Source organism: Vespa crabro, chromosome 21 (assembly GCF_910589235.1).
Source record: "Vespa crabro chromosome 21, iyVesCrab1.2, whole genome shotgun sequence".
Lineage (NCBI taxonomy): Eukaryota > Metazoa > Arthropoda > Insecta > Hymenoptera > Vespidae > Vespa > Vespa crabro.
This window is the reverse complement of record NC_060975.1, coordinates 241,071-260,837: the sequence shown is the minus strand read 5'-3', so window position 1 is coordinate 260,837 and position 19,767 is coordinate 241,071. Positions and strand designations below refer to the sequence as shown.

The 19,767-nt window shown below is 39.7% G+C and overlaps 1 protein-coding gene across 1 annotated transcript; it reads left to right on the top strand.

Moving 5' to 3' along the window:
* The first annotated feature begins 5,218 nt into the window (after positions 1-5,218).
* LOC124431315 (G-protein coupled receptor Mth2-like) lies at positions 5,219-18,368 on the top strand. The gene is made up of 8 exons (XM_046979063.1): positions 5,219-7,920; positions 12,732-13,032; positions 13,103-13,331; positions 14,990-15,213; positions 15,442-15,520; positions 17,291-17,472; positions 17,545-17,728; positions 17,800-18,368. The coding sequence occupies exons 1-8, from the start codon at positions 7,243-7,245 to the stop codon at positions 18,134-18,136; spliced, it is 2,214 nt and encodes a 737-aa protein (XP_046835019.1). The 5' UTR covers positions 5,219-7,242; the 3' UTR covers positions 18,137-18,368.
* Positions 18,369-19,767: the final 1,399 nt, after the last annotated feature.

The following is a 19,767-nucleotide window of genomic DNA, read 5'->3' as shown; positions in this document are numbered from 1 at the left end:
AAAGAAAAAAGTCGAAGCGGTAGAGTCCTCGATCCGTCCGTCTGTCGCGATGAATGCAAATGAAATCTGGGCTCGAGGTAAAGGTTAAAAACACGAAAGGGATGGTGGAATTTGGGTCGAGTGTCGCGTTGGAAGATGCACGATCTCAATTTGCACGAAAAGGGTAGTATCCATTTCCATGATGTAGGGAGGTCGAAATTCGTCCGGTAAAATTAAGAACAGCGGGGCAAAGAGCGAGGACGAGGGAGTGAGAGAGAGAGAGAGAAAGGTCGGCTGACAGAGGGTTGGAACGATTAGTCGCGTTCAACCCCGTTCGCGTCCTCTTTACGCTAATACCCTCAAGTGGCAACGTCATATACATATACGGTGGGCGTTGACGAGCATTGAGATTAATCACTCTCGCTTATATTCTCGTGGCCGTTCGAAGCTCTTGAATTCGTCATAGATACGTATCTGTTTGAATTTTTCCATTAATTTTATTATATACGAGATAGACAAGTCCATTGTTAACGATAATGTATTATTAGGTATGATTCAATGAAGAACATTTTATTCATCTTTTTTCTTTGTTTTCATTTCGTCTTCTTTTCGATCTAATCGATCGCAATCACGTTCGAGACTAACGATAGGAACGGGGCATTTAGAATTGTTCGTTTATGCGCGAAACTAAATTAGGATCTTCGCGTAAATTTTTTACAAACGTTGGAACCTCGCCAAAATCAGGATTTTTCTGTCTTCGAAGCTCGCAAACAGGAAATAAGACGATCGCCGGTGCGTGCTACCATATGTTAGTGATTTCAAAATTATTAAAATTATTTTCGCCTGAAAGATTCGTCCGTGATCGGGCTCGGATCGTTTTTATTTCTCTCTTTTCTACTTTAAATTCGATATCGAGAGACACCCGGGATGTTTCTAGTTTTCGAGACTAGACGATGAATATTTATGAGGCCGTTGTGTATCAGCCGATGAATAGCAAACGTTCGAAACGTTTAAGGAATTTACGGAAGAGGATTCATTTCGTCGTCCGGTACTGTTACTTTTCAAAGAAACATCTCAAAGGGTCCTATCGTTTCTTTGGCATACAACGCCTCGCTTCTTTATTTATTTCTCCACTTCTATTATTCCGTTTGATTATTTAAAGGATCCGTTAAGTATTCGAGAGAGTTCTTAGATAGTAGTAGGACGGAGGTCGAGGAGGAGAGCAGTCGGAAATGCTAAATATCCTTTCAGGTTATCTCTGTTTTAAACAAAACCGAGTAGAACGTTAGTTAGGAGAAAGGAAGGAAGGAAGGAAGGAAGGAAGGAAGGAAGGAAGAAGGTTGGCCGCTTCTTCTTTGGGCTTGTCAACTTCAAGTCTCATTTCATGGTTAGGAAAAGAGACGAGGACGAGAGCAGGAGAACGATGAAGACAATGATGAAAAAAAAGAGAGATTCTCGTAGGCGAGGAGTTGCCAACTTATTAATCAACCTTCAGGAATCGTAAAATTATAGAAGTGGTAAAGGACGAGGAAGAAAAATGCATTGGCGTAGACTCGTTTTATTTCTTCAAAAGCGAAATTTACGAAAATTTCTATCCTTACGTACAAATATTTCCGCTTGGCAGGACAATTTCGAAAGACGTTTTCCACAAAAGCGTAGTCGAGAAATTCTCTTAACTTCTTAACTCGAAAAACCTCGCTTTCTCTCTCTCTCTCTCTCTCTCTCTTTCTTAGATCGTTATTCTCCATTCTACGTGGCGCTTCACGTGGAGACTCGCGAGCAGAATGGGCAAAGTCGGCGATGCGCGAAGGGCACATAATGGCGAACGAGGATAGGGCCGTCTAGAGGGCAAATCCGTGCTACGCTGCATTTTCGTTGTTCAGCGATACGTTCGGGCTTTCCACTCTCCTTCTTCTCTTTCTTCTTTCCTTCTCTTGCATCGCTTCGCATGCAAGCTGAAACATTTTTTTCAACGAGCTTTTCTTGAGCATCGCTTGCTCCGACTCTTTATCTTTCTCTTTATCCCTTTTTTTTTGCCTCGCGAACGCGTTCTCTTTATTCGCATTCGTATAAATCCTATTCGCAGAACGATCCTCCTTTTCTTCATCCTTCCTTCTCCTTTGAGAGAGAGCTCGTTTCTTCCTGTTTTAAACGGTAACCCAGGTGAAAGGGAGCGTACTTCACTGTCTCGATCGTTAGTTAGTTTGTTTTTCTTTTATTATACATAAATGTTTCCGCTTCCGACGGGAAAAGTTTTTTCATTTCCTCTTAATAAAAATACTTTCCAATTTGACGCGCCATTGTTTGTGGCGTGGGTGTCGTATCCCGCACAATCCCCTCCGAGTAGCTACTTCTTATGAAATTAATCAAATAGTTTTGTTTGGTTAAAATCGGCCCTTTTCCTTGGGAAAATACGTATTTGCACGGAGATGAAATATTATGTTCTTGGCGGGATCTTTCATTCTTGTAGGACGCCGGAGAATAGCGGCCCGGAATCGTCATGGTCGTCGTCGCCGTTTCTGTAATTTCGTTTAATCGTCTCGTTTGTTTGCCCAACGACATTTTCAATGGAACTCGCGGGAAACGTTACCATGATGATGCGAGTTGGATCTAACGATAAAGTTTAAAGCTAAAGTATTACTCAGAAAGAATTGCCAAGATAAGAACTCTTCTTTATTTTAACAGGAATTTGCAAGTTAAGCGATCGGGATTAACGGGACAGCGTCCTTCTCCTCCTAGCGATAACAAAAAAAAACCGTGGGTGATATCGAGGAAAGAGGAAAAAAAATTTCCAAAAATTTTCCACTCGGAAAGTATTGAAATCAGCGATAACGTAAAACGATTTCTAATTCGTTTATAATGTATATATATATACACCTTACCTGCGTCTATGTGTCTAATAATAGTACTAGACCTCAACAATATTCGACGATATAAGCGAAGGGAAGGTTTATTGCTTCACGAAGAGTTCTTAAACTCGATAAATTTCTTCGGCCATCTTCTTGCCTTTTCGAACTTGAGGGGGATCTATTAAAGTCGTTAATTACTATTAGTTTATCGATCGAGCTCTCGAATACAAGGACAATAGCCATACAAAGCCGAGCGTCGCTTAGCTTCGTCTTCCGTTACCGATTTCTTATCTCGCCCAATTTTATTTAGGATGGACTACGTTTGTTTAGGCAATTGTACGTGCGACGTCGAAGCTTCGACGAATCTTGATTGTTCGCTTGTGTTTTATTAGGAAATCGTAAAAGCTATTTCTCATTGTGCCGATGCGCCAAGAAATTTACGAGTACGTGCGTGCTCCACGTGTTTCCGAGAGCGCATAAACCCACCCACTTACCGCCTTGATTTAATTATTTTACTTGGATAGAAGAAAGGTATACATTAAGCGAGTACCCGGTCTGGATAGTCGTCGACTGCATGTGCATCGTGCTGCACGGAATAAGAATACGCGTTAACGCATTAGGGATTTCCAGGCGTCGCGAAAAATAGCCATATATAGATACACGCCTTTCTGTATCTTTCCCTTTTTTTTTTTTTTATTTATTACCCTTCTCCTTCCTCTGTTATCTGTATGGCGTACGATCATTTCTTGTTAGTAAAACGAGAAAATCTTCTACGTGCTTTTACAGAGTTTATGGTTCAACAATCCAGGGAGTCTCGCATGAATTGATATTTTTACTAGTTACGAAAGATCTTTAATTCTCATAACATTTAGAGAATTTTATCAATGAACCGATGACTCGCAGCAGTTGTTCTCATTGAACATATATAACTTTCGATCTTTTCTATCCCCTTTTATCATATTTCCTGATCGAGCAATGATCATGAAAATTCGAAAGAAGGTAGACCTTCGATGTTTTCAAGAGATCCCATCTGTCAAAGATGAATACAAAAGGAAGGAAGAACAAAAGGCGAGAAGATAATGACTCGAAAGAGGGGGGCCAAGAGTGAGTGCCTGGAAGAAATAAGAGAGGGAAAAGAAACGAATGGAAAAAAGATATTCCCCCTATGGAGAAGAAATGGGATAGAGAAGAGGCGGGAGAAAGATAAAGAAAAGGAGGTTAAGAAAGTAGAAAGAGAGATTGTTTGTGGATGTCGAAAGCTCAGAGGGAAACGATCGAACTTGTCGTTGTTTCTTCTCATTTCATGGGAGAATATCTCGATGCAACTTGTCAAAGAAAAAAATAATAGGGAATGAAAGAGGTTTACTACTCGAATGTGGATAATGCGTGATCGATGATAAATGTGCAAAAAGAGAGGGTGAGAGAGAGAGAGAGAGAAAGACAGAATACGTCGTTAAGGTAATTGGCTGAGCCATAAAGTCCAATTGGTCATGCAGATTTTCCTGCCTCAATGAACATAATTCCTGTTAATTGCATTAATGAGCGCGCGACAACAATTAATAGCAGTTGAATGTTTGCGAACGCTCTTGCGTTCCCAGCACCGTCGCTACCATCACCATCACAAACTTACCTCTATATTTGTCTGATGCATATGATGTGATACAGAGAGAACGCGGAACATCGATATAAACGTCGAGACGACGATTCGTACCGTCGAACTACCGGATACTGGCCTACTGATTACGATAACGCTAGTAAATACATCTACGGTAGAATGAAAGAGTTCTCGCAACATGACAACTCTACTTTCAATATTTCGAAATATATACGTACAATGCGCGTCAGAGGCTTTTTTTAGTCTGGATAAAAAAAGTCCTCTGAATTTTCGACTACATATTGAGAATTTGCAAAATAAAATAAAAAAAGAAAAACGGACAATAGATTTTTGTATAAAAACTCGATGCAACCTTTTCAAAAAGTTCTTTATGCATTTTTTATCGTTACCACAATATAAAAATAGATTTTTTGTTATATTCTTCACGTACTTCATATAACATAAAAATATCTTCGTATCGTGAAAAGCGTCGGTATATTTTTATATCCTATTGGACATATGTAATCGCTATGCGATACCGATCAGCTGTCAAGTTTTCCTCGATTACACGATAACGGATAAGAGAAAAGGGAAAAGATAAACGTATAGAAAGTAATAATCGATGGATATTGTCGCTAGGAGGATTTCTCTTAATCGTTTTCCTCTTGACATTTCTTTCGTTAAAATATACTTGAAATATCAATATAATGAGACTCGTCACGAAAAAAAAATCATGGCAGGTAGTTTCTTAGGTTGAGCTAAAAACCGGCTTAACTTCTATAAAGGCAATAAATACTAAAGGACTCGTGGAGAAAAAAAAGGGTAGGGATAAAGCAAGTAGAGGGTGAAAATGACCATGCTTTTTATTGGAGAAAGGAAGAGACGCGTTCTCCCTATCCTATTTCGTTCGACAAGTTGAATTTCAGTACGTTCCTGCTAAGCGAGCGAACGAACGAGCGAACAGTCGCGCTCGTGCGTTCGTATTAACCGCATCGAGCGGCCTTCTCCGTCGTATTCTCGCTTTGATCAAACGAGGAAAGAAAGAGATTGAGAAAAAGAGAGATGATCGCCACTTACGAATGATTCGACAATCGTCGACAGTTTGAGAGCAGAGTTGAAAACTCAATCAAAAAAGACGACTTTCCGAAGATTTTGCAAGATATATTTTTCGAGTTACGGGGGGGAGAGACACAGAGAGAGAGAGAGAGAGAGAGAGAGAGAGAGAGAGAGAGAGGAGAAAAGCAAATGTCGATCCGCTACTAGACGCCTCTTCGTTCTCGGTGAATATGAATGGAAACGAAGGAATAGCAATTTGAGGAACGAGCGAAGCTCGGTCCGATTTGGATCTAGCTTTTAGTGGGTGGAAGAAGAGAGAGAGAGAGAGAGAGAGAGAAGAAACGGAGTAATAACAAGGATAATACTAATAACGATTGGGACGGGCCTAGGAGCTCGGCGAACGACGAAAATTGCAAGATTTGTCTGAAAGGCGAACACGATCGTGAGGGAATAATAAATCAGGAAAAGGAAGGGATAAAGCGGGAGAGAAAGGGAAAGAAAAAAGTCTTGCTCGGCTCTCGGCAGAGTTATCGGCGAGAAATAGCAGAGAGAAGCAGTGGATGAATAATAATACGAGAAAAAAAGAAGAGGAAGAAATAGAGACTAGGAAATAGAACGATGTGAAAGAAAGAGAGGAGATACCTCGTGATAGGATAATTCGAAAGGACGAAGCGTAACTCACGAGATCGTGCACGAAGATTAGAATTTAAGGCACGCTGAAGAATTCTTACAAAGAATTATCGCAAAGTGTAGATAGTTTGGTCTAAGTGGAAAGGACAAAATCCCGAATTATTCATTGAGAATTTTAGAGAAAAAAAGAAAAAAAAAGTGATATTTTTCACGAGCGTCTAATTGATTTCGCGAAGGGAGAATAGAAAGTAGAAGTAAAAATTTTATTAAAACACTCGTTAGACCGTCGTTAGATCGTCGTTAAATCGTCGGTGATGCTTTAAGATTTTCAAAGGTATACCGGAGAGAGTTCAACGTCACGTTTTCAGCACGAGGATCGGTCTCGTGCCAACCTTATCTACTGGCTAATTTATCGAACTTACCCTATTAAAGATAATTACGTGACTGCTCGATAGTACTACTTCTAATCTAGCTTCCTAGGTATCGCGGAATAATTTATTTTATTTCCTTCCTTTTCGACTCGAGAACGCAGAGAGGAAGCTTACGAATGTAATTCGTTTCGAGTTTGTTACTTCGTTTTATCGCGATTAACGGAAAAATCTTGGTTCCTCGTGGAACGAAACGGGATCGAATTTTTACTTGTAACGATAAAACTCCTAAGTGTTGTTCCGATTCCCTAACGCTATCGATATCTAACGACTTTGCTAATGATCCGAAGAGTAAATGATTAGGTAGTAAACAAAAAACCAACCAACTTTGTTCTATCGTTTGTTTGCGGTTAATCTTCTCTTTTAGTTTCTCCTACCTTTAGTTTTCTCACTCGACTAGAGATCCAACTTTCAAAAGAGAGATCACTCAATATTCTCATATATCGTCGTTGTCTCATATACGGTGTGTGTGTGTGTGTGTGTGTGTTGCGGGTGCGTGCGCAACACGCGTGTGAAAACGATGATAAAGAGAAAAGAAAGAAAAATGATGAAGAAACGCAAAGAACAACGAAAGTGATCTTACTTTATTACTCGCGTCAGTTCAACGTCGTACGATAGTCAGGGAGAACGTTTCCTTGCAAGGATAATAAAAAGAAGAAAACAGAAAAGAAGAGGAAAGAAAAGAAAAGAAACAGATCATTGAGAAATGAAGAGAAACTTGGAAGGATATCCGCTCGTTTTGTCCTCGTCGAGAAATTATCTGGTTCTCATTCTGATCTTTCTATCCGTGAAAGTATCGACGAGCAACGAGCTTCGAATGAGAAAATGTTGTCCACCGCAAGAAATTTTTTCCGGCCGATCGAAGGTGGACTGCGTTCCCGCACCGAACCAGGCGATGGAATTGCATCCTTTATCGAATGGCATCAACTTAGGTATTCCTAGGTGCGAGAAACCGGAGGATATCGCAACGACTTTTATCAACGAGATCAGATCAGACGATTTCCTCAGAAGTCCAGCTTGTTTGGAGATTCTCCGAAAGGAGTCTTCCGACGAGGAGTTCCCAATAATCGTTCATTGTCACTCGAACGAGGACGACACGAGGAAAGAAGCAACTGGATTGTCCTTTCCAAAAATCACAACGATTCGAAGATGTTGTCCGAAGGATACCCTCTTCGATCCCGATACGAGATTCTGCGTGCCATCTATATCCTATGTCAACGATACCTCCTTCCTTTCTTCGGACGATCCCTTTTTTTCTTTCTTACCGATTATTGACTCGATCGATTTTCTAGGAGTGACGAGAGGTCCACCCAATTGTCCGCGAGTCATATTCGATTTTCGTATAAACTCAAGCAATTTGATCTTCGAGAATCGAACTTTCAAAGTAAGTATTCTCTCTCTCTCTCTCTCTCTCTCTCTCTCTCTCTCTCTCTCTCTATCTATCTATCTATCTATCTATCTCTCTTATTAGTCCTTCGAATTTCCTGAAATTAGGACCTTTCGAATTAATGCGGTATTCGCATCGTCCACGATGCTTTACGTGCATACGTATATTCCCTACCGCTACTAGTGTTTGTTTGCATCGAGCACACACTGCCGTATTTGGACGATTTATTTACAAGTTTGCACGATATAAACAGATCTACACGTGCATCTTGAGTATTAACTTTCGCGTAATCAAAAAAGCAAAAATCCCGTTTTTAAGCTACCCCTGCTATGATGATAATACCTATATTCTGCGTGGGAAAAAAAGGTGCACCAATGTTCGATAATGGGTATTATCACAAGGTATGATCTTCGATAAGCTTTTAAATCATTAATTTATTCGTGCGATCGTAAAGGTACGTGTCGGTCGTATATCGAAGATAGGTACTTTTGATGATACTGCAAAGAGCCGTAAAAAAAGTGAATAATCGTTAAAATTTTCGACCGTCCCGGATTTGAATGTTTCCCTTGGCTTTTATCGATTAAAATTTCATGATCCACGCGTGAAAATATGATCCTTACATTTTTTCTTTGCAACATTGTAATGCATCGTAAAAATGAATAGAGAATGGAGTACATTGAAATACGTTATATCTATCTATCTAGAATACAAAGTGTATCGATGTTACACTATGTATATTCTTTGCTGTCACGTTGAATCTTTTCAAAGATACGCATCTCGTTTGGGATTGATTTACGTAGCGGGGAGAGGAACCATTTTTCACGATGGTAGCGTTTCTTGTTTTCTCTCTCTCTCTCTCTCTCTCTCTGTGACGATTCCCTATAGCGGCGGTCGTTGATCCTTGGCAGGATGCCGCATCTCAAAGTGTCAAGATGCGTCAACGTAGACGCGGACGCTCGCATCGTTTCCACCTAGCTACCTTCCTACATAGGATTCGCTCGATCCTTTATATACTCTGTCACATTGCTACGTCATTTCTTGCGGTCGAGCTTATATAACGGCGCCACACGTGCGACGCGTGTCATGTGTGGATTTTGGATGACAGTTTTGCGGATATGTCAGCCGAACGAGCGCTCTTCGCTATTTACATACTCGTCTGTGCATGTACGTTTCTATGTACCATTTACCTACGTACATATTTTCTTCTCACAGCTTTCTCTCGGATACACTCGCGTGCTATTTTGCATCATTAAAGTATCGAATAAATAATTTAGTCGATGGTTATGAAAGTGCTCCGAGTAAGATATTTTTTATTCCTGGTTTTTGTCTTTTTTTTTACTTCTCTTTCTTTTTTCTTTTTTACTTTTTTCATCTACATCGATGTAAAAATAAATGGTGCATTTAATTTTTTTGCTGTATTGACTCTTAGAATTATTGGCACATTGTTGAGAATTTCATTAAGAGAATCGTTATAAATAAGACCATTCATGCAAGATAAAATCGCTCGAGTATTCGTTTGAGGCACTTTTCGAGCGAAAAGTCAAGGTAAACGATCGTATCGCGAAAGAGGTGGTAACGTGCACGCGTCGTGCAACGAAACGGTGCGAGCAATTTCTGACATATCGTCTATGTTTATTTTATACACATAAAATATTCTCTGCAAGCACATAGAGAGTTACATCAAAGTAACGAGAAACGATTCCAACGTTGAATGAGATTTATCGTCGATACGATGCAAAACGGACAGAATTTCATACCTCGATGGAATGAGAATAAATATTTACGTCCATCGTATGGACAATATAATGCTTCGGTATGTGCATTCGAATGTACATATATGTGTGCATATATATATATATATATATATATATGTATACACACACACACACACACAAATATGTTGTTTTGTTATTCCGTTCTGTCGAATTAAATATCCGGATTCTGATTCTTCAATCGAACTCGAAAGAATCGAAATATCATTCGAAAGTTGTCGATTACGCAGGCAAATACATCTTGTTAATTTGCGGGGAATTCTCTTGTAACCTTGGTGGCCGAGGATCACTCATGGAGTAATTTTGAGATTAAAAATAATCTGTGCGATCAGATACGTAGGCGTATCCTGACTGAAGAAGAAAAACTGGTTTTGCGAACGTCGTTGTCAGAATGAGATACATCGAGTAGATAATCTTTCAATCGTGTGCTATTCTTTAGTCGCGAGGAACGTAACACCTGTTAAAAGTTAAATCGCCGAATTATCCAATCTATACGGATTGGCAGCGTATCAACACAGCATCCTTTTGAAATTCTTATCTACCCTACTAGGATAGGAAGACTCTAGACGCTGCTTCCGAGCAACGTGTTCTCAATTTTAAACTACAAGATAGAAGAGAAGGATCTCCGATATCGGGAGTACGTGTTAAACGATAGTTTGATGCTCGGTAAATTTAAACGATTATTCGAGGGCTTAGATTCTCGTTTAACTATCCTCGTAAATTTATTTCTTTTACTCCCTTTCGCAGGCTTTAACTTTTTGAATAAATTGATCGAAATTAAAGCTATTTTACAACGCCCTAAGATTTCTTTTATCGAAGATATATACATATTCGTAGAGGATCGATTTTTACGAGGGCAACATACGTCGTTGTTAGAAGAAAAGCACTCGAGATAAGCAAAGATCGTATTAGAAGGAGCCAAGCTGATCCTCGTTAACATCCAAGCTCCCTCTATTCACCTTTCTTATTGACACGTCGTGAGATCGAGGAGAGCGGAACTTAACGACGACGTCGCCGTCGTCATCATCATCGTTTGCCGGAGAATTTCGTTAACCAATCGCGATGACGTCGTCCTCGTATCGTCGTAGGATCCCTCATACGGTTCCTTCATTACAAACAAAGTTGCGACAGGCACATTAATCTCTCTTGAAGCGAATCTCTCGCAACAGCCAGTCAACCAGTAAGCCGACTTGCTTCGCGACCTCACGCCTCACGAGTTTATCTTTGCCGGCTCTTTTTCTTCCAAAGATAATATTCGAGGAATGGCAGCTTCTTATCCCCGACGGATGACGAAGGAAGATATGTCTCTCGAAACTAACTATGACTTTTACGCGAAAAAGAACGTAAGCCTAGCGACTTACGCAAGAGAAAAAAACTTTCAACGACTAATAATACTATTGGCATTTAAATCCACGAACTCTTGGATGAAGATGCGAATAGTAATGAAGATAGATTGGATAAAAAAATTTGTCATCACTACCACTTTAAATATTTCTTTTCGTCGCCTCAATCGTTCCCATCGGAAATATCGATTCGAAAATATTTTGCGCGTGAAAATAACAAAAGAAGATACTCTTAAAATAATCCTTTCTCTCGGGAGAGTGACTCTTATGCGAGAGATCTCAGGGAATTTCTTATTCTCCGCTGCTTCTCTCTCTCTCTCTCTCTCTCTCTCTCTCTCTCTCTCTCTTCTCCCCCTCCTCCCTTTATCTTTCCGACGAGTCGAAGCTAATCGAACGTGCCTCGTAGCACGAAAGTAGAATCGCTTGCTCCCTCACGAGGATCTTTTGTCGGAGCTTCGAAGAGTTCCAAAAACTTCCTACGTTCGGTGAAAAGAAAAAGGAAAAGAGAGCTGGAGAGAAGGGTAGTCGCTGTTGTTACTGCTGCTGCGGAAACGAACGCTCACGGTAAATAAATCCGACTCATCGTTGGAAAATCTGCGGGGCGTGGTGGATACTTTGAACCGGTGCCGTAGTTGAACGGCGCGGTTCTTCCGCAAGGATGAAGGACCACCGCATTGCGGGAAGTACCTTCGATGTCGGATTAGCCAAAGGGATTTCTGTTTCTTCGTTCACTATCGTTACAAACCTTGTCACGATATTCCTCGTACTGACATCTCAATCTTCGCACAAGCGATTTTTCTTTGAAAAATGATTAGAAGCATTCGCATGTTAACCATTATTAATAATAAAATAATTGTTTTAACTGGAAATTCCAAAGGATTCGTTGGACGTTGCAACCTTGTAACGCAAAGCCCTGTGCGCGTTGCGTGTCACCGAGTGATTAATTAATTCAAATACTATGAGCCATTATTAACGATATATTATGTAGCAATGTTAATTAGTAATCAATCGTATGCGCAGTGATAGCGTTTATTCGCGTTATTATGTCGCGCGTTGGAACTCGATCGCTATCGCTTTGGAATTCTCACAAAGGAGAGAAAATGTATTCGTTAATGGTTACAAATTTCAAGGCGAACGTTCGGTCGAGCGTTACATAACGACGGTATACTTTCTTGATTCTTTGTATTTCTCGATGATTGTGATTCTTTCCTTTTGCTTACTATACACCTGTCTGCGGTGAAGTCTCAAGAACCTTCCTCTATCTCGAAAGAGAATATGCAGAAATATATCCGATTAATATCGAAGAGTAATCGCAATTAGACGAATCATAAGTTGGAAATATCGCGACTATTATTTTCTAATTAAAAGATAATAAAAGGAGAGATCTCGAGATTTCCGTGTTTTCATGTGCTCTTGCTTTTATATCGCATAAGATTTCTTTTTTTTTTTTTTTTTTTTTTATTTTTTTGTAGAAAAACAAAAAAGTTATGATCGAGTCATCTCGTTGTTCCCATTCGTCTTCCTCGCGGCATTATTCCGATGCATGACTCACAAATTTCAAGGAAGTTTTATTAAGTATTCATCCGATATGTCGGGCATACGGGCTCATCTCTTTTTCTCTCTTCCTCTCTATACGCGCTCGGCAAACATACTTGCAGCACGATCGATCCTATATCGGCAATATAATTTTTAGGGTACACTGTCGTTGAGCCAAAACGGACGTAGGGAAGAAGAGATCAAGCTGACAGAAGAGAACGCTTGCGTCGAGCTAACTCCGGAATCCACGATCTCGAACGGAAAACTGATCCTACGGCTCTGCCGAGATGAAGAAATTTGTTCGGAAAAGTCGTGCATCAGAAAGTGCTGCCCGGAGGACCAGTTTTTGATATCAGGAAAAAGAGAATGTCAAAAATTGTATGACGACTCGATCACACCGATCGAGTTTCACAAGGAGATTTTGAATTCGTCGATTCACAAAGATTTCTTCAGAGAAGGTTGGCCTCTACGGTTATTACTAAAACTCGATGACATTTTTTTTTCTTATTTTTTTCTTTTCCCATATAGATTATGGTCTGCTCATTGGCAAAATGTGCCAGGACAGAGGAATGTATCCCGTGCGTCCGGAAGAAAATTGGAGCATTACCCCTGAAGGATACATCGACGTGCCCGATTACAAGGTCTACGGTCACTACGAGTACTGCATGGACATCTTTTACAACAGCTCCAACTACAAGGAAGGCCTTTATCCTTTCGTGTGTTTCCCAAAGGATATTGACCCACCGTGTCGACTACGGTACGATACTATCGATGCTCTCTCTCTCTCTCTTTTATTTTCTCCTACTCAAGCACGACTTTTCGATTTGTCATCCAAGATTCGATGATGGTCTCCATTTATTTATTTTTTCCAATCCTATTTATTTGTACGTATACGGTATAGAAGATACAATAATACGCTAGAAAAATGCATTTGTCAATGAGGTGAAAACTAACGAAATGAAGGAATTAACGAGGACGATTTGCCGAATGTATTATCGCATAACGCAGAGAACGAGCTATTATTTATGATCGTCGTGGTAGGGATTACGGCCGCGCGTTCCAATCATCATTGTTGAGTAATTAATGCGAATATTTGATAACGATAGTACGCGCTTGCATTATCTCGTTTCTATCGGTATTTATTATTTTCAAATTCCTACATTGACGATATCACGCTGCTTCGAACGCAAATGCATGCGCGCGCACACACATATACGTATATTTAATATTATTATTAATATTACTACCTTTCGCTTTACAACTTGCATACATATCATCTTCTTCCTTTCCTTTTATCTCCATATTATTCGTTGTTGCAGGTTAATGAGTTTCGTCTTGCGATATCTTATAATCCTCGCGATCAATTTTACAAAGACCGAGATCTTAACCCGTTTCTGTATCAACAGAGATACAGAGTTCTCCTTTGAGAATAATTATTATCCCGGTTTAGCTTCTTTTCGATCTAAGCTCGTGAAAACAGTATCTCCTCGCTTTACCATTTTCTTCTATCTATCTCTCCCTCCCTATCCGTCCTCTCGTTTCGTGCGAACGCGCGCTTCGAGACAATGGATGGGCGTCGTTTATTGCGTGGAAGGTTTGTTTAACTTTGCCGAGTTTAAACAACTAAAGCAGGCAGTTCAGTTTCACGAAATCCAATAGAAGGAGAGGAGATGGAGGCGATCGTAGAACATCCCCGTTCGTCGCTCTACGTTTTCTACTTTATGCGGATCGTCTCTCTCTCTCTCTCTCTCTCTCTCTCTCTCTCTCTCTCTCTCTCTCTCTCTGTCCAATGTGTGCATGCGCGTGGGCGTGTAACGAGGATGGACACGGTCGTAGAGAAGAGAATTCTCTCGGAAAGTCGATTCCTTTATGGAACGGATGCTCGAGTTTTGATTCTCTACGCTGCTGACTCGTTTCGCGTCCCTTTTGCAACCCCTCGCACTTGCAACGCTAGCAGACGTTTACAACGAACGAGTCGTATATCTTCCAAGAGAAGAATAAATAACGATAGACGTATGGCAGACGAAAAGAACATGTTGTAAGAGCAAGTGGAGAAAGAGAGAGAGAGAGAGAGAGAGAACGTTTACCTCGAAATGCCTGTGTCGAAATATAACTCTATTTTTCCAGTATTTCGAACATTCCTATGGTCGATTTGCAATTTTATTTTTATTACTTTTATCTTTCTCCACAAAAGAATGGGTAGCTAATGGTCGTTATATAATAAAAGAAATACAAATTGAATGGCATTTTCGATCACAAGTTGCTTTTCGTTTTGTCATAGCACCTAGAGTATTTAAAGATTATGTATTTCGAGAAGGCCGGAGGCAAGGTTCGAATAGACCAAGTCCTATTCAAAGGGAGTCGTTTAAAGAAAACCGTTTCTTTTATACGGCAAGTCGACTTTGATGCTTTCAGGTGCAGCATTAATAGCGTACTTCAGTTGACCAGCTGCGCATTTTTGCTGACAACGTTGGTGGTCTACGTTTGCCTACCCGTTCTCCAGAATCTCCATGGCAAGACTCTCATGTGCCATGTCGGCAGCCTCCTTTTGGCTTTCGTTTGTCTGCTTTTGATCTCCTGGCTGACTCCAGACAGTACTCCAGAGGAATCGACAGCCACGGTATCATGCAAATTTTTAGGTGAGCGTGTGATCATTCGAGTATAGAGTTTTGAAAAAGCAAATAATCCTATTAATTTCTTTCCCGAAAAGTTAAAATTACAGCGATTATTCGCAAACGTCCAAGATCGATCATTTTATTTTGATCAAATTTTTTCTCCCTATTCATCTTGAACACATAGAATTTAAAGATCTCTTTTCGTCGAGATAGGCGTTCGAACTACTAATACCCGTACTTCCGTTTTTGCAGGCTACGCGATGCTATTCTCTTTCCTCTCGGCTTTCTCCTGGCTCAACGTCATGTGCTTCGACATATGGTGGACTTTCGGGTAAGAAATTGCTTTCGATAAGTCACTCACTCTTCCTTCGTGATGTCTTCGATCGATAAGGATTATATTAGACGCCCGTGGCTCGTGAATCCTGTGTGTTTCTTTTCCTTCCTTTTATATTCCATCCTCATCCGCAGCTACTTACTTTAGATATTTTAATTAAATATTACGTCGATATCGAGTTTCGTTTTGTAAGATAGGAAATGTTTCAATTTTACGAAACGAGAGTATAGAATTACTTCTTACGAGGATTATCTTCTAACGTACATTCTCCTAGCAAAACTTTCTCTTCGTGTTAATTGAAATAATGATCTCGACTTTATAATATTACCACGATTAGACGACTAGCTGGGGAAATATTATATATGTATATATATATATATATATATATATATATATATATATATATATGTACATTTTTAATTTTCACATCTCGACATCTCGACATCTCGCAGTCGTACCATTCGCGTTAATTTTCTGATATGCACCCGAGGCTCTCCCTAATTTCTGCGCTAATGAACGCGACTCTGACAACGCGTTCGCTGAAAGTGTGATGGTGTACCTACGATGCGGTCCGCTTTCATTCCAAGGCATTTATTTTACGATTATATTTTAAGATGGAATGCGAGACGACGTTTGCATAAATATTTGTAATATTAAGGTACGTTATAATTTACTCTGACGCGTTGTAAACGTAGATTACGTCGCTATGAATACGTTCATAATTTGGTATGTATTACGTGGTCAGTTTCTAGCGATTTTAACTCTAATTATCCCTTTCTATCTCTTTCTCCCTCCGTCCTTTCGTTTAAAGTGCGTAACCAAATTACTCTACGAGTTTATGGAAAATTCGCGAAATTAACGCATAATTATCGTGTACTGCGCGCGTTCATCGCGATCTATTATGAAAGTTCAATTACAAAAGAACATCGTTAAAACGAAACACGGATGAATTTTAGTTGTTTAATCGTCGCATTTATGGAATTTACGATACAAGTTATAAATATTAATACGAATCGATATGATATCATTGACAGATTTAAATATTATCGAGGAATGTAAACTTTATATCGCAAATTTTTAACGGATTGACTTTTTTACTCTTTTATTGGCAAATATAATATATTTATATTCTTGCATATTTATATCCTGGCTTCTTTATTTAACGATTTGCGAAGACTCGCGAATCTCTTCTAGCGGCACTTTTGTAATCGACGAATCGAATGGCGGAGGACGTGCGTTGTCTCTCGTCGTTCCACGGCCTTAACTTTGTTTGTGTTTTCAAGCGGCTATTCTATACGGAAGATTTGTAAATGCGCGAAGAAAATAGAACCACGCTGACGATCGTCCCACGTAGCTTTTCCAAGTTCGAAGCCTAAGCTCGCGATCGAGTTATCGGAATTCTAAGAGATATCTATGAGAGATCTATGAGAAATCCATGAGATGTCATGTTTCTTTACTTATCGGCCGTCTACCGAGAATCGAGAATAATCTTGTCTGACAATACGTCGGATTCCTTTATGTAACTTTATCTCAAGGACGTCGTCGGGAGGCGAAGTAAAATCAAGCGACAAAAAAATTCTTATTCCTCGTCGCAAGTAACGCAAAGATTTCTCGAGAATAGAAAAAGGCAAGAGGCGCGCGCGTTTTTCCTCTCTCTCTTTTTTTTTTTTTTTTTGTTTCTTTTTGTTTCCCTTGAAAAAGATTCACACGCTTTCGTCGTCTCTTCGTACGCCATTATCTCCCTTCTTTTTATCTTTTTTCCTTCAGCGGTTCGCGTGGAAACACATCGACGAGAGGAAGAGGACACAGGAAAAGATTTTTGTTGTACTGCGCGTACGCGTGGGGCCTGGCCTGCTTGATTACCGTCCTAGGCATCGTGGTCGATCACACCGACTTTTTCCCAAAGTATTTGCGGCCTACTATCGGACGAGCAAGCTGTTGGTTTACATGTAAGATTATTTTTATTCCAACCATATGGAAGATTCATTTGAAACATTTTCTTCTTCGACGTTGCTTCGTAGCTGGAAGTAATCTTCACGGTGAACTCTTGTTCTTCATCGCACCGTTGACGCTTCAACTTCTAATCAACATCGTCTTCTTCGTTATCACATCTATAAATTGCAACAAGGTAAAGACTGAGATAAACAGAGTGATCACGGATCCTTCGGACATTAGAAACAAACGATTTCAGGCCGATCGAACCAAGTAAGTGCTTGAAGATGTTATTATCGTAAAGTTAAATCCTACATTTATAAGACTTTTTTCATTTACCGTAGATTGATCATGAATATAAAGCTGTTCATCGTTATGGGAATATCTTGGATATTAGAGATTGTCTCTTACTTTCTCAACAATTACGCCAAGGATTTGAAATGGCGCGAAGAATTCTTTTATGCTTCGGACACCTTTAATTGCCTTCAGGGACTATTGATCTTCATTCTCTTTGTTCTAAAGAGCCGCGTATATTATGCGCTACGAAGAAGATTGGGGTTTGAAGACAAGAAACGGTTGTCGAGCAACGCAACGACCGCCGTACACGACACTTGTAGGGTGAAAAACAGTGCTAGCAATAGCACGCTTATGTCTACGTTTCAAGTGAGCTTGACGCCATGACGAAAACCGGACGAACATTTTACATAGATCGAAGTATTACACTTAATCAGGGATTTCTTCAAAGCGTGCGTTATTTTTGCGCCTTTGGTTTATGGCACTCCAACTTTTCAACTCTTCCGCTTTAATATTCTATTATTATTACGTTGTACTACGCGTTCCACGAAGAGGAAAGAAGTAACAAATTCGACCACAAAGATCTTTGTGTATAAAGTTAAGAAAATGACGCCATCGACGTTGCGTTCGTTTTTTTTTCCTTTTTCTTTTTTATCTTTTTTTTTTCTTCTTTTTTCTTTGTTTGTTTTTTTTTTTCTCTTTGGTCCTCTAAGCGAGATCATCTCGCACGAGATCATTCGACTGGGCTGGAACTGTCCGGTTAAAGTTTTTAAGATATTTACGACTTTCTTATGGCAGATATTTACGCTCGAAAGTTTGAGTTTAACGAGCGATGTTTCTGCAATCTTTAAATCCGTTCGTACAGGCAGTAACGTTCTAGCCAAGCTTCGAGCGATTATTTTTGTTACCTCGTAAATGAGTAACGATGTCGGATACTCGATTCTCTAGGAAGAAAAAAAAAGCTGTCTCTCGTGAGAAATAGCAAAGTTATGAGGAAACACGATTCTCCAAGATCTCTCAAAGTTGAGAAACGATAAGTGAGAAGCTGGCTTGAAATATTAACTATCATCTAGTTATTGAAAGCGAACGAAGTGACATACATATTTGTATATTCTTCGAATCGGACATTGTTATGAATCATTTTCGAGAAACTAGTCGTCTTCTACGTTATACCGACAAGGAAAAGCTTTTAACGTATTTGCAATTTGCTTCATACATTTTCCACGCTTGTAACTTAGTTCGAACACGTAGCTCGTAGACCATATAGAATCAAACGAAGACGAAATCGAGATCGAGTTCTCTCGTAAGATACCAAAGAGGCTTTCTCGTTCGTAACGTAAGCTGATGTTCTCAAGGAGTAATCCTATTACGTCATTAAATTTACCAAAGAGAGATGGAGGTGAATGAGGGAGAGGGGAAAGAAAGAGGGAGTCTTTACAATTTGTTACGTAGAAGCAACACGCTCGGAGACATGTGTCCTAAATGATAGCGTATAGTTTTATACAATGCGACAAACCTATCGTATTTTTGCTTTCCCTTCTACCGTACGGCTAAGCTTTATAAACGATAATTGTTCATTATATAAATGGTACAAGAGCATGCGGATAAAAAGTATCTCAAAGGATTTTGTTTAAAAAGTCATTTTTCTAGAAGAATATTTCTCTTTTCTCTGTTATCGTTTCTCTTTCATTCAACTATACTCACATTTGTAGATTTACCACGATACTTGTAGTTTTTGGATTTCCCAAGGAAAAGAAAGGAAAGGAAAAAAAAAAAAGAAAAAGAATCCTCGGCAGCATCACAATTTCATCAGCTTCGTTCCTTCGCTCATCTTCGAACTTCCGAAGTAGTTACCGGGCAAAGAATAGTGAGGTTTCGGAAAGTTGTGCCAGCCGCACTAATTTTCCTGTTTCTCCATGCATATTTCTCCTTTTATTTCTTTTCTTCGTAGACTATCGTTTCTTCTTGGAACAGGACGAACGATAAGGAGAAAGAAGATATCGCTCAAAGACTGATCC

Bases quoted from the DNA above. Each gene is read 5' to 3' on its own strand.
- LOC124431315 (XM_046979063.1), top strand. From the start codon at position 7,243: ATGAAGAGAAACTTGGAAGGATATCCGCTCGTTTTGTCCTCGTCGAGA. The intron at 13,332-14,989 runs GTACGATACTAT...TGATGCTTTCAG, and splicing joins GACCCACCGTGTCGACTACG to GTGCAGCATTAATAGCGTAC. The intron at 15,214-15,441 runs GTGAGCGTGTGA...CCGTTTTTGCAG, and splicing joins GGTATCATGCAAATTTTTAG to GCTACGCGATGCTATTCTCT.